Raw genomic sequence first — 15,516 nt, 5'->3', positions numbered from 1 at the left:
TGTTGATGGACAGTTTGGTCAGTATGGACAATGTTGGACCGAAGGGCCTGTCTCCTGCTGTGGGACTCTATGATTCGTGTCTCTTTGTCAGTCCGACAGTTTTGAGTTTCCAAATGAACATCTCACTAAATCAGGCCGAATAAAATCCAATCTCATTCGTCACCTCTGATGCAGAGGTGCTGGTGTTGAATTGGGGAGGATAAGGTCAGAAGTCACATGGCACCAGATGAAGTGATGAAGGAGCAGCACTCATGAAAGAGCAATGCTCCTAAAGCTTGTGATTTCAAATAAACTTGTTGCACTGTAACATGGTGTCATGTGACTTCCGACTTCTTCAACCCTGGGTTTGTCTCAAACTTGATGGGATACTTTGTCCAACTCGGCATATTTTATCAGTATCGCTTGGAGGAAATCTTTTTTTTTAAGATTAGATTCCGTACAGTATGGAAACAGGTCCTTTGGCCCAACAAGTTCACACTGGCCCTCGCAGAGTAACCCAGCCAGACCCATTCCCTTATCCCTATTCCTCTACATTTACCCCAACTAATGCACCACACCTACACATCCCTGAACCCTATGGGACAATTTAGATGGGCCAATCCATTCTAACCTGCACACCTTTAGACCGGGGAAGGAAACTGGAGCACTCAGAGGTAACCCATACAGATGTGGGGGTGGCATCGTGAAAGCTACACACAGACTGTCATCCCGAGGGTGGAATTGAACGCAGGTCAGCATCATGAGGCAATGGTACTAACCACTGAGTCACAATGCCACCCCTGAGCCACATAGGTGGGCTTGCGGGGGCAGGGGGGGGTGGGGGGGTGGGGAGGGGGGAATGGTGAGTCCAGCACAAAACAAAAAAAACCCACTACACCCACTGTCAGAATGGGCAGGAGGTTCAGCCCTGTGGGTGACCCACTGCAGCATCACTGGTGGAATCTGATTGTTGGATGCACTGGTGCCCCCGCTGGTGCCTCTGCAAGTTGCAGGACAATGTGAACCTCCGCCCACAGTCGGGGCAGGCAAACGGCTTCTCCCCAGTGTGGACCCATTGGTGGGCCAGCAGTTTGGAGGAGCGGGTGAACCCCTTCCCACACTCGGGGCAGCTGAATGGCCTTTCCCTGGTGTGGACCCGCCGGTGGGACAACAGGTCAGAGGAATTGCTGAAGGCCTTACCACACTCAGGGCAGGCGAATGGCCTCTCCCCCGTGTGGATTCGCCGGTGTCTCAGCAGGTCAGAGGAATTGCTAAAGGCCTTCCCGCACTCTGGGCAGCTGAAGGGCCGCTCCCCCGTGTGGACCCGCTGATGGGCCAGCAGGTTGGAGGATTTACTGAAGGCCTTCCCACACTCTGGGCAGCTGAAGGGCCTCTCCCCCGTGTGGACCTGCTGATGGGCCAGCAGGTTGGAGGAATTGCTGAAGGCCTTCCCACACTCTGGGCAGCTGAAGGGCCTCTCCCCCGTGTGGACCCGCCGGTGCCTCAGCAGGTTGGAGGAGTCGCTGAAGGCTTTCCCGCATTCGGGGCAGCTGAATGGCCTCTCCCCCGTGTGGACTCGCTGGTGCTTCAGCAGGTCGGAGGAATTGCTGAAGGCTTTCCCGCACTCGTGGCAACTGAAGAGCCTCTCCCCTGTGTGGAATCGCTGGTGGGTCTGGAGGTTGTCCACCCAAGTGAACCCTTTCCCGCACATGGAGCAGTAAGACGTCCTCTCACCAGTGTGTGTCTGCTGGTGGGCCAGCAGGACACAAGAGCAGGTAAAGCCCTTCGCCCGCTCGGGGCAGGAGAACGGCCTCTTCCCAGTGTGATTGCACTGATGAGCCGCCAGGACAGATGGGACACGGAAGTCCTTCCCACAGTCGCCACACTTCCATGGTTTCTCAACAGGTTGTGTTTCCTCGGGTTTCTCCATGGCCGAAGCTTCAGCTGCACACACACGTGTACAACCCCGCCATGAATTCTTCTTTCCAGGCAGTAGAGTTGTTTCAGGCTCCACACTCAGTGCGCTGCAACAGTCGAGTCTTTCAACCAGTGCCCCCGGACTCAAACAGGAACCAAAAAGAAAGCTTTGCTCCTTCTCACAGAATCATAGTTGAAAATTGTTGTGGTCCTGATGGATTGAGTAACTGTCAGATACTGACGTGAAAGGGAGGACTGGAGACGCTGGAGAGTCAGAGTCAAAAACTGCGTCGCTGGAAAAGTGCAGCACGGCAAGCAGCATCAGAGAAGCAGGAGAATCAACATTTTGAACATCAGCCCTTTATCTGTTGACTTTGAAACTTCTGTCTTCAGATAGTCTGTAAGAAAAGATTACAAAAGTCATCACTGCCAGTCCGGTTAAGAGTGAGATATCAAGGCATTGACACTGACACCAGAGAGCAACTGTACACACAGATGTGGCAAATGTTAGTGGCAAGCCAGAGTGATAGAGATATTAGGCACAGAAACAGACCCTTCGGTCTAATTCATCCGTGCCAACTAGATAACCTAACCTAATCTCGGCCGATTTGCCAGCATTTGGCCCATATCGTCTAAACCCTTCCTAATCGTATACCCATCCAGATGCCTTTTAATGTCATAATTGTACCAGCACCCACCACTTCCTCTGACAGCTCTTTCCTTAAACACGCCACTTTCTGCATGAAAGACTTATCCCTTAGGTTCCTTTGTTAAGTTCTTTTGCTTGAGCTTCTTACACTGCAATATGCCAACTTCTGTGAACAACCAAACTTTATTAAGTACAGTACAAGCTGTGGAGAAACTCTTAATACTCTTCGCAATGCTGGTACACAGCAGTACCAAAAAAAAACAAATCCCTTAAACAAAGTAAAACTGAAACAGAGACTTACAGTTGAAGTTAGAAGGGCAGAAGGAGACAGTGTTAGCAGCCTTTCTCCACATAGACCACTGCTTAACTCACCCAAACGAGACTTCAGCTTTCAGGACTGACCACTCCCCTTTTATTGTACAGGTCATTTCTAAAACATAAAAGCTTTGGCCTCAAGTCTCATCTGTTCACATATAACCAAAAATGCCTCCCAATACCGTTTTTCATCTCTGTACTAAACCAGTCGCTTCAGAGCCCGGGTCTTTTTACCACCCCTCTGAAAAAAAACCAAGGACACAGCATCCTTGAGAAGAAGGACCAGCTTTTAGTATAAGGACCAGCTTTGTGACAGAGGGATATAGGCCAAACACTGGCAGGTGGGATTAGATTAATTTGAGAACATAGCATGGAGTAGTTGGACTGAAGGGACTGTTTCTGTGCTGTTTGACTCAGGAACTGTTCTGCAATGGTCTGAAAACCATTTTCTTGCCTTCTCCCATAAACATCCAATTCTTTGTTGTTCCAAAATCAGATGAACTCAGCCTTGAATATATTCAATGATCCCATAACTGCAGGAAGACATCCCCACTTCTGGACTCAATTCCTCTTGCTTATATAACACCTGCTTTGCTCATTGCTTGCTGCACCTGTGACAACTGGCATTGACTGGTATGGAAGGACGCTGAGGCCCCTTTATACACATTCCTGATGAAGGGCTCGTACCTGTAACGCGGACTCTCCGGCTCCTCGGATGCTGCCTCATCTGCTGTGCTTTGCGAGCACCACACGTTTTGACTCTGATCTCCAACATTTGCAGTCCTTTCTCCACATCCCAATATATCACCATTTAAACAATGCATCTCCTTTCTGCTGTTTACCCCCCAACAGGGAATATCACTTCACATCGTGGTACTGCATTTTCCATGAGTTTGCCAACTGAGACACAGACCTGGCTCAACTTTTCCAGAATCTGTCCCGTCCAGAAATTGAGATTGTGAGAGAGAGAGACAGAGACAATAGAGATGTCTCTGATTACACGCTCCTTCCGGTCCTCCAGGGCTTCCTATTGGTCCAACAAAAGAAGATCACGCGCAGTTTTCACCGACAACCAGGAGCACGCACAGGTTTTGCGTGGCATGGATAGGGTAAATAGACAAAGTATTCTCCTGGGGTGGGGGAGTGCAGAACTAAAGGTTTTGGGCGAACTGGGAGAGACATAAAAGAGATGTAAGGGGACCCTTTTCACACAGATTAGTGCATGTATGAAATGACCAGCCAGAGGAAGTGGTGGAGACTGGTATAATTACAGAATTTAAAAGGCATTTGGATTGGTCTATAATAGAAGGGGTTCGAGGGATATGGGCCCAGGGCTGGCAAATACACTAAATTAGGATAACTGGTAGGCATGGACAAATTGGACCGAAGGGTATGTTTCTATGTTGTACATCTGTAGGAGTCCAATATAAACGGTTCAGAGGGATATAGGTTAAACACAGGCAGGTGGGTCCAGTTTAGTTTGAGAACATAGTCAGCATGGACTAGTTGGGGTGAAGGGTCTGTTTCTATAACTGATCTGTATTTGTCTTGCCTTCCCCCATAACTATCACTTCTTTGTTGTTCAAAAATCAGATGAACTCAACCTTGGATATATTCAATTACGCCCAAACTGCAGGAAGGCGTCCCCACTTCTGAACTCAATTCCTCTTGCTAATATACCACTTGCTTTACTCACTACTTGCTTCACTAGTCTGACAACTTGCACTGACTGGATTAGAAGGACGCAGAGGCCCCTTTGTTCATCCACACATCATTACTAATGAAAGGCTCGAGCCTGAAATGTCAATTCTCCTGTATTTGCCATTGAAAAAAGACCTGGACTAACTTTCCCACAGTCTGTCCTCTCCCTGGATTCACTCCGTTTCTCTTCAGTTCCTGCAAGTCAACAGCTCAACCCCAGAATGGAAAAGGGGTTGAGAAAAGAGTGTGTTGTACTCACAGATGTTGGACAGAGGAAGGAAGTTGCAGTCTGGGGTGAAGCTCAATCTTCATTCAGAGAGAGAGGAGCAGCAGCAGGAGCAATTTCAGAAGTTCATGGTCCTACTTCCGCATCCTGACGATGGGTTTGCTGTGATTGGCAGGAGGACCAGTCGCCATCCGGTCATCCAGAGCTTCTCATGGATCCATCAGAACAAGGTCATGTAATGTTTCCGCTTGTTGCGTGAGCATGCGTAATGTTTTGCTGACACTGTGGCACATGCGCAGTGCATTGCTGACACTGAGAAGCATGCGCAGTATGGAGATGTTGGCATTACTGACATTTTCAAAGTTAAAAATCACACAATGACACGTTGTGGCCCGACAGGTTTATTTGGAATCACTAGTTTTCGAAGCGCTGCTCCTTCATCGGTTGGTTGTGGAGCAGAATCATAACACACAGACTTTATAGCAACAGGATTGCAGTGTCATGGAATGGAATACCAAACAACTTTAGCTGACCTCTACCATATTTTAGAATGACCATGTTAGTTTTGATTCCTTCACATGTAAATTCCAGAACTTTTCAAAAGTTACGTTCTCAACATAGCTTTTAACAATAGGTGTCATCTCAATCAGATAATGCATTGAAGGTGTTAAGTTAAAGTCTGTCTGTGTCCCAATGTTAGGTCAGACAGATTGTATTTCTATCGTGGTATTACAGAACCTTACGTGTCTGAGTTTTTGAGCAAAATAAAATGCGATTCTGCAAGTACAAATTCAACCCACAAACTTTTATGTGTGCGAGTGTGTGCAGGATAAACCGAGTGATCATGTGTGCGTGAGAGAGTGTAATGGGGAGAGTTTGTGAGAGGGTGTGTGTGAGAGAGAGAGCATTTGAGAGAGCGCATGTGTATGAGAGAGAGTCTGTGTGAGTGTGTTGGTTTGGAGGAGCACGTATTTGTGTGAATGCATGCTTGTGTGTGTGTGTGTGTGTGAGAGAGAGAGAGAGAGAGAGAGAGACAGACAGACAGGCAGAGAGAGAGAGAGAATGTATATTATAGTGGGGTCACCTGTAGTGTGACATGAACACAAGGTCCTGGTTGAGGCCATCTCCATGGGTATTGAATTTGGCTATCAGCCTCTGCCCAGCCACTTTCCGTTGTTGCCCATCCTGAAGTCTACCTTGAAGGATGGTCATCCGAAGGTCCAAGGCTGAATGTCCCGGACCGCTGTCGTGTTCCCCGACTGGGAGGGAACACTCCTGGCTGGTGATTGTTGCGCAGTGTCCATTCATCTGTTGCTGTAGCCTCTGCTCGGTCTCGCCAATATACCAAGACTCAGGGCATCATTGCCTGCAGCGTATGAGATAAAACAATGTTGGCTCAGTCACATGAGTACCTGCTGCACTCATGGTAGGTGGTGTCCCCACGTGTAATGGTGGTAATCGTGTCAATACTCTGATACGTCTTTTCATCATCTGCCGTGACAGAGTTGTATTGTGTTGTCCTGAAGGCCAGGCAGTTTTCTGAGAACAATTATCTGTTTAAAGTTTGGCAGTTGTTTGAAGGCGAGAAGTGGAGGCGTGGGGAAGGTCTTGGCGAGGTGCTCATCCTCATCAATAATGTGTTGCAGGCTGTGAAGAACATGGCGTAGTGTTTCGGCTCCTGAGAAGTACTGGACAACAAATGGTACCATTTTGGTTGCAGCTCGTGTCTGTCTCCCAAAGGAAGTCATTCCAGTTTCTTGCTGTGACACATTGGAAGTGGCAGTTGATGAGTTGAACATTGTACCCCGTTCTTATGAGAGCATGCTTGTGTACTTCCAAGTGTCTGCCATGTTCCTCCTCACCTGAACAGATCCTATGTATGTGAAGGGCTTGTCCAGAGGGGGTGGCTGTTTTAATATGTTTCACTAGAGAAGTGTAGCACTGTCAGGTTATCCGTGGGATTGCGGTACAGAGAAGTGCTGAGATACCCATCCTTGATAGAGCTGCATGTGTTCAAAAATGAGACAGATACTAAAGAGTGTGGCGAGTGTGATGGTGGGATGAAACCTGTTAATATCACAGTATCGTTGTTTCAGTGACTCCTCACCATGGGTCCAGAGGAAGAAATGTCATCAATATATCTGGTGTATAGTGTTGGTTGGAGATCCGCCACCTGCTGTGGTGAGATTCAAACCCGCGAGTCCCCAGAACTGGGTTATTAATGCAGTCGATAACGGCACTCGGCCGAAGCTCCTTCAATCCCCCTGCGATGGTCGGTGAACTCACTGATGTCTCTGCAGGTGGGAGGAGCGGGTGAAGCCCTTCCCGCACGGAGAGCAAGTGAACGGTCTCTTTGATCCTCCAAGCTGAGTAACTGGTGTGAAGTACTGTACTTTTCACAGTCACCGCACTGAATCTCCCTCATTCGGGTGTATCAGTATTCTTCCTGCCACACCAGTGTCCAAGCAGACAAAAGCAAACATTTCTTCTCGACTGGAATGGCTGCTGATATTCAAGTCCCAATGAATCAAGTGGCTCAGTCACAAGCTGATGTATCTTTTGGTTTCAGATTTCTTTCCCAATGTCTTCCTGCAAAAGAAATCATGAAATAAGTCACGGTCGGTACAGTCAAATGAACATAACATCGGTGACAATTCCTTAGATTGCCAGATACCTGCTGATCATATATTATCCATGACACAGAAAACTGAAAACACTCATTCAGCAAGGTAGCATTAGGTATATAAAGAGGAAAACTTCATTTAGGTGACAATGACCTGGAACAACCTTCCTACAAAAGTGCTGGAAATGGGGCTGAATCAAGGATATGAAAATGAAATGTCAAGGCTGCTTCAGGAAAGAAAGCCAGTAAAGTTGCTGAAAGACTTCCTGTTGACCTGTTCAATAAAAATGAATCCAAAAAAAAGATGTAATTCCATTACTATTTGAAAAGGTGAAAAAACATAGCCATGCAGCGTGTACAACAGCGAATATCAGATATACACCATATGAAGCAATCATAAAATCCCTGCAGTGCAGAAAGAGGCCATTTGGCCCATTGAGCCTACTCCACCATTCTTTAAGGTCATGGCTGATCTATCCATCATCTCAGCTCCTCTTACCTGCATTGTCCTGACTACCCTAAATTCACCTACCATCCAAAATCCCATCGATTGTCTTGAATATGCCTGCTTGTATTGCTTCCTTGGGCAAAGACTTCCACAGATTCACCACTCTCCAGGAAACGTAGTCCCTCCTCCTATGCCTAAAACCTACCCCTAATCTTGTTACTTAGTCTAACCCACCAGCAGAAACAACGAGATAGGGTGAGTCTGGGTGGCATGCTGTTCGATGGGTCAGTGTGGACTTGATGGGTTGAATGGCCTCCTTCCACACTGGAGGGTTTCTATGATTTACTGCAGTTGTGTTTGCCCAGAACCACAGCTCCCAGAACCTCCCAACTTCTGCAAATTGAAAGATAAGTCCCACTCTGCTCGCTCATATGTGTGTTATCTAACTGCTTCATCGCTTCCAGTGAATACAGCCCACACCTCCCGCTGCTGCCAGTAACCTTTACAATGCTGATGCAACAATGCAATACCTGCAGTACTGAAAATTGTAAGACTTCTGATGATACCAGTAACTGATTCACCACTCCTTCTGATGCACAGCATTGGAAATACATTTTTAGGGGCTGAAAGTAATGACCAGTTTAAAGCAAAAACCCACCTAACCATTCACGAGGCTTCCCGCTCAGGACACTTTACTTGAAACACTTCAACCCCACATGGCAACAAATTCCCACATTCCATCAAAATCCTGGATGTCCTCACTTCAGTTGCTGTCTCTCAAATGAAAGATTTCATTGTAGCTTCTGCTCCCAGTAAGGACAAAATATCTTTGAAAGCTGCTCTGAAATTCCAGTCTTCACAACAATACTTCTACTTTCCTTCAGTCCAAATTGTCTGTGCTGACCAGATATCCCAAATTAACATAGTCCAATTTGTCAGCACTTAGCCTATATCCCTCTCAATTCACCCTGTTCCCAGATGCTATTTAAAATGCTGTAATTATACCAGCTTCTAACACTTCCTCTGGCAGCTCATTCCACGCTTGCATCAGTCTGTGTGAGAAAGTTGTCCATAAGGTTCCTTTTAAATCTTTCCCCTCTCACCTCAAATCTGTGCCCTCTAGTTTTGGACTTCCCTACTATGTGGAAATGTTTTTGGCTATTCACCCTATCCATGCTCCTTATGAACTTCTATAAGGTCACCCCACAGCCTCCAATGCTCCACGGAAAACAGCCCCGGCCTATTCAGCCTCTCTCGAGAGCTCAAACGCCCCAACTCTGGCAATAGCCTTGTAAATCTTTGCCAAACCCTTTCAAAGGTTCACAACACATTTCCTGTAGCAGGGTAACCAGAACTGAACACAGTATTCCAAAAGTAGCCTCATCAATGTCCAGTACAGGGGCAACATGACCTCCCAACATCTGTACTAAAATGCACTGACCTATAAAGACAAGCACATCAAAAACCTCCTTCGCAATCCTGTCTACCTGCGACTCCACCTTCAAGAAACTATGAAGCAGCACTCCAAGGTATCTTTGGTCAACAACACACCCCATTAACTTTACAGATCCTGCCCTGATCTGCCTTTCCAAAATCAACATTTCAAAATGGGGTTGAGAAACGTATCAGTAATGATTGAATGGTGGAGTAGATCTGATGGGCTGAATGGCCTAATTTCTGCACCTATGTCATATGGTCTCTTGCTGTCCTGGACACAGAGTGTGAGAATTGGGAGCAGGAATAGGTCATTTGGTCTTTCCAGTCGGCACCAGCATTGAACAGTTCATAACTGGATATAAATATACCGGCATCTAGGTGGACAGGGTGGGATATTTATTCACTGTAACATCGGAGGTTGAGAGATGACCTTAGAGAGGATTATAAAATCTTCAGGGGTATCGATGAGGTGAACAGCAGGTATTCTTTCCCCGGGATGGGTGTTTCAAGGTTAGGGAGCAAACTTTGAAGATGAGAGGAGAAATATTTGAAAAAGACATGAGGGGCACCTTTTTATTTTAAGACAGAGAATGGTTCTCATGTGGTATCAATGTCCAGAGGAGGTGGTGGATGCAGGTACAGTTACAGTGTTTAAAAGACATTTGGATAAGTACATAGAGTCATAGAGATGTACAGCATGGAAACAGACCCTTCGGTCCAACCCACCCATGCTGACCAGATATCCCAACCCAATCTAGTCCCACCTGCCAGCACCCGACCCATATCCCTCCAAACCTTTCCTATTCATATACCCATCCAAATGCCACTTAAATGTTGCAATTGTAATAGGAAAGGTTCAGAGACTCTGGGCCAAACACTGGCAGGTGGGACTAGTTTAGTTTCAGAACACAGTCAGCATGGACTAGTTGGAATTAATGGTCTGTTTCTGTGCTGTATGACTGTAACTGTTCTACACTGGTCTTAAAACCATTTTCTTACCTTCCCCCAATACCCATCCACTTCTTTGTTCTTCAAAGTCAAATGAACTCAGCCTTGAATACATTCAATGACTGACCTAACTGCAGGAAGACATCCCCACTTCAGAACTCAACTTCTCTTGCTAATATATCACTTGCCTTGCTGATTGCTTGCTGCTTCTGTCTGACAACTGACAGTGACTGGTGCAGAAGGACGTTGAGGCCCCTTTGTCCATCCATACATCATTCCTGATGAAGGGCTCGGGCCCAAAACATTGACTCTCCTCCTCTTCAGTTGCTGCCTAACCTGCTGTGCTTTTCCAGCGCCCCACTTTTCAACTCTGATCTCCACTTTCACCACATCTCAACATATCACCATTTAAACAATGTCCCTCCTCTCTGCGTTTATTTTAAACACCAAAGGCTATAGATTCTGTCACTACATTTGCCATGTGCTTGCAAATTGAGACACAGACCTGGATGAACTTTTCCAGAGTCTGTCCCCTCCCTCGATTCACTCTTTCCTTTCAGTTGCTGCAAGTTAAAAATTGAAACCCAGAATGAAACAAAAAATGGAAAATGTGGTGAGAAACAGACTGTTGTACTCACAAAAGTTAGACAGAGGAAGGAAGTTACAGTCTGGGGAGAAGTTCACAGAGAAAGGGGCGGCAGCAACTTCAGATCTCACGGTCCAACCTCCACATTTCGACCATGGCCGGCTCTGATTGGCAGGAGGGCCAGTCTCCTTCCGGTCCTCCAAGGTTCTTCATTGGTCCATGGAAAGGAGCTGACGTGCACAGAATCGTAAGGCACAGAATTTATGATCTTTTTCACCACAACCGCCTGATGAAGGAGCGGCGCTGGGAAAGCCAGTGCTTCCAAACAAGCCAATTGGACTGTAACCTGGTGTTGTGTGTAAATGCGAATACGAGAGAAAAATACCAAAGCAAGTTTTTGTCGAAATGTTTTTTCCCCTGTGCCTTGACATGTTATTCCTTTTGCATTTTGTTTGGCTGCTCAACGTTTCTGTCTTTTCCCCAGGGTAGAGGGATTCCAAAACTACAGGGTATAGGTTTAGGGTGAGGGAAAATGATTTTAAAAGATTTAAAAGACTAGGAATATAACATCCACCCCCTACAGGGCGAAAGTGAGGACTGCAGATGCTGCAGATTAGGGTCGAGAGTGTGGTGCTGGAAAAGCACAGCAGGTCAGGCAGCATCTGAGGAGCAGGAGAATCGACGTTTCGGGCAAAACCCTTCATCAGGAAATAGCCATGGGGAACTGCAAGGATGTAGCGTAATCGAGTGAGTCTAAGAGGGATGCTGTTGGGAAGGTCGGTGTGAATGGCCTGCAGGGATGATATGCCTTAGCCATGCTTATATTGCGAAATGGTTGCCCCAAATCTGCTGTGGAAAGAGTGGGTTCCAGTTCGTGGGACACTGACACCAGTCCTGGGGAAGGTGGGATTTGTGCTGTCTTTCGCTTCCCATTCTGCCCCTTGTCCATTTTCTCCCCACCCACTGCCCCCGCCCTTTCTCCCCTTTTCACACTGGACCCCAATTCTCTCCCCAACCCTCTGAACCCCAGTCATTCTCTACTCCCCAACCTCTGTCCCCTCTCCATTTCTCTCCCTTCTCCACCACCACCATTGCCCCCGCCCGTCCTTTCTCGTGCCTCAGCCCTCTTTGATCTAATGGCCGAGCAGAGGCTGATAGCCAAGTTTAGAACACATGAGGATGGCCTCAGCCGAGACCCTGGGTTCACGTCACACTACAGGAGATCCAGCTGCACAATACACTCTCTCACACACAAGCACACTCTCTTACATACTCACACCCTCGTACAGACCCTCTCTGATAGACATGCTCTCTCTCTGACACACAGTAATACATCCCCACACTCAAACCTACGCATACACCATCTCACATGCTTCTACTCCATCACACACACACACACACACACACACACACACACAGACACACACACACTGTACCCAGCATGCACATGCACACACACACGCTCTCTCTCATGCATGCACTCACATATAGAAGTCTTTGGGGTGAATCTGCGTTTGCAGGATTATATATTTGGAAATAGAACCAGTCTCACTCAAGATTAGGATACAGGTAGACCCTACCCTCACAGCTTTCATGCATTGTCTGACCTGAGGTGTCACCTCCTTTTATAGAACCTTAAGTTATCTGGAGAATGTGACTTTTAAAAAGTTCTGGGATTTACAGATTAATGAACCGAAATCTACAACCCGTTTTAAAAGATGAAAGACTCAACAGCAATCTCGGATTCCTCAATATATCATTTATGTTGCTCACACTATAATATTTTATTCGATGTTCTGGGTCTTATCATCCTCCTCCACAGTAACCATAGGTCCAAGGAGATCTGTCCCAACTTTCCAATCTACCTTCAGAACTGACACTCCTCAGGCACGGTACCATTCCCGTCAACCTGTTCATACCCAGAGACCAACGAGCCACATGCCATGGGCGCAGCCAGCTCCAGAAGCAGCTGAGACTTGCTCAGCACGAAATACATTGTACATTGCTCCCAGAATTTCAAGCAGCAACGAGTTTCAAGAACATCTACTTCTCCGTCTGTCTCCTGCTCCCAGGACACTGCTGTTTGTCCCGTCCCCAGGGACCGGGCTCTCTCCACGAGCGGATAATTGAACCATTTTGTTTCAACTTACAAGCTGTGCTGGTGGAAGGCAGAGCCCATTCACTCTTCTGCTCTCTCTCCCGACCACTTGGGGTCGGAGACGTCATTGACACGAATGCATCAAATGACAACTTTGAACTTGTCCTCCTCTCTCTCTCTCTCTCTCTGAGGTTATTCCCAATCGGTGGTATCCGTCCTAATAGTGGGGGACGATGTCTGAGTCGTGATGCGGTTTCTGACATGCTTGTCATTCACGTCTGAACCAGGGTGACGAATTACTGCAGGGAATGGCCGAAACCGCAAGGCATGGGTTTCAACTTTTCCAGCTCATTAGCATCGTAGAGAACTGGTTTTGCGATTCAGTTCAGAGGAAACCGACCAAGAACAGAATATCACCGAGATCTCTAAAACCAAGCCGCTTGAATGGAGTGGATTTGGCGAGCGTTTCGATACGATCGCGCCATTTGGACACTCTGCAAGTCGACGCAAAGGGAGTTTGCTGAAGAAAGCAGATCAAGGTGACAGGGAACAATAGCAGAGGATGGTTTCGATCCATCGACCTCTGGGTTATGGGCCCAGCACGCTCCCGCTGCGCCATTCTGCTGCCGCTTGGAGACGCTCGTTGCACAGAACACTTCAGGTTTTTGTCTGGCACGCGGCAGGCACCTTCGAGCCTGATGTCAAAGACCTCCACTGCTGTCGTGTGATATGCTGTTTCGCAGACGTATGGAGGCTGTGTAAATATAAACTTTTTTCTAAATTCCCACATTCTGTCGGTCGAACTGTGATTTCACACTGAATCACAACATTTGTCACAGCGCAGACGGAGGCTCTGCGGCCCACCTTCGCTCTGCTGGTTCTACGCTTAAGTAAACGTGTGACTCTAGTCGTTTCAATCTCTCGCCTTCTCAGCGGAAATCTGCACATCTGAACGTGACCACCGAATTCCCTTTTGGGTCCATTGAATCTTCCTCTTTGTCAATGTCAGACAGGGACTTACTGACCCTCACCACTCCCTGTACGAAAACGTTCTTCCTAATGTCACTTTTACTTCTTTTGCTCGTGACTCTAAAATTCTGCCGAATCGTTATGGATCCTTTCAGGCGTGGGAGCATTTTCACAACATTATTTCCTGTTTCTAGGTCCCTCATGACTTGGAAAAGTTCGGTTCTCCGAGGAGAGCTGTCCCAATTTTCCAATCTACCTTGATTGCTGACATTCCTCAAACACCGCACCACTCACGTCAACCTGTTGAGCACTATGGTAAAAACAATGACTGCAGATGCTGGAAACCAGATTCTGGATTAGTGGTGCTGGAAGAGCACAGCAGTTCAGGCAGCATCCAAGTAGCTTGTTGAACACGATCTCCAACCATTTCATTTCTCTGTTTTCTGCCTCATTCGTACTCCAGGCAGCCCACGCTGGTTTCACGAAGGTGCTTTTTGAGAAAGTCAATCAGGCAGTTTTGCACAAGTCAAGTTAAAAAAAAACACGGGCTCGTCCGGGATTTGAACCCGGGACCTCTCGCAAATCAGCGCAGGAACAGACCCTAAGCGAGAATCATACGCCTAGACCAACGAGCCAGAAAGCACGCACGCAGGTAATGCCCCAGACCTCTTGAGCGACCTGAGACATGCTCAGTATGAAATACATTTGAGCAAGCGGCAAAGACTTTCCCGAACAGCTGCTTCTCATCCAGTCTCCCTGCTGCTATTTCATTCCACCGCATTCTCTGCTCACAGTGTCGTTTCCCCAACGTAGCATGAAGCATAAACTGGGTGACTGCTTCGCAGAACATCCCGCTTCTGCCCGCAGAAACTAAAGGCCCTGACCTTGCGGTTGCCTGCCACTTTAACACATCACCCTGTTCCCTGGCCAACATCCCTGTCTCAGGCTTGCAGCAGTGTTCTCGCTCCAGATGAAGGAACAACATCTCATTTTCCACTTGGAGCCCTTCCAGCCCTCCGGTCTTCAATATCGAGTTCTATAACTATAGGGCCTGAACCCCCCCCATGTCCTTGACCCCTACCACACGAAAGACTCCTGTTTATCACCTCGTCTGCTATGACACACGACGTATTGTTAGCCACTAACAGTCTCCATTAACAGTTATTCGCCCTCTCACGAGGATCGTTATTCACTCCTGCGTCCTGCCTATTGTTCTTTCTCTGAGCTGGCGGTAAACACAGCAATGAACATTGGAGACTCTGAGCCAGCTGAAACTTGCTCAGTGTGAAGTACATTCCACATTGCTGCAAGAATTGCAAGCAGCAAAGCCTTTCCAGAACATCTGCTTGTCATTCTGTCCCCGGGGGGCTGATGTTTGTCTCTTCCCCAGGAACAGGAGTATCTCCACTGGCGGATAATTAAACCATTTTATTTCTACTTGCACGTTGTTCTGGGGGGTGGGGGGGGGTGGGGGAATGTAGGTTTGGGGGAGTGTAAGAGTCCATTCGCTCTTCTGCTCTCTCTCCCTCTTTCTCTCTCTCTCTCTCTCTCTGAAACTCTTGGGGTGAGAGGTGTCAGTTACATTAATGCGGGGAACATGAACAACTTTGATTGTGAACT

General features: G+C 47.3%; 1 protein-coding gene across 1 annotated transcript; it reads right to left on the bottom strand.

Moving 5' to 3' along the window:
* Positions 1–832: 832 nt before the first annotated feature.
* Positions 833–2,007, bottom strand: LOC140460248 (uncharacterized). Its single transcript, XM_072554686.1, has one exon. The coding sequence runs from the start codon at positions 1,907–1,909 to the stop codon at positions 902–904; it is 1,008 nt and encodes a 335-aa protein (XP_072410787.1). The 5' UTR covers positions 1,910–2,007; the 3' UTR covers positions 833–901.
* Between the last annotated feature and the right edge of the window lie 13,509 nt (positions 2,008–15,516).

Source organism: Chiloscyllium punctatum, chromosome 36, assembly GCF_047496795.1.
Source record: "Chiloscyllium punctatum isolate Juve2018m chromosome 36, sChiPun1.3, whole genome shotgun sequence".
Taxonomy (NCBI): domain Eukaryota; kingdom Metazoa; phylum Chordata; class Chondrichthyes; order Orectolobiformes; family Hemiscylliidae; genus Chiloscyllium; species Chiloscyllium punctatum.
The sequence above is the reverse complement of the archived record's forward strand: the minus strand, read 5'-3'. Positions and strand labels throughout refer to the sequence as shown.

What these genes read in the sequence shown, in the direction of transcription:
- LOC140460248 (XM_072554686.1), bottom strand. Translation starts at nt 1,909, where the DNA reads ATGGAGAAACCCGAGGAAACACAACCTGTTGAGAAACCATGGAAGTGT.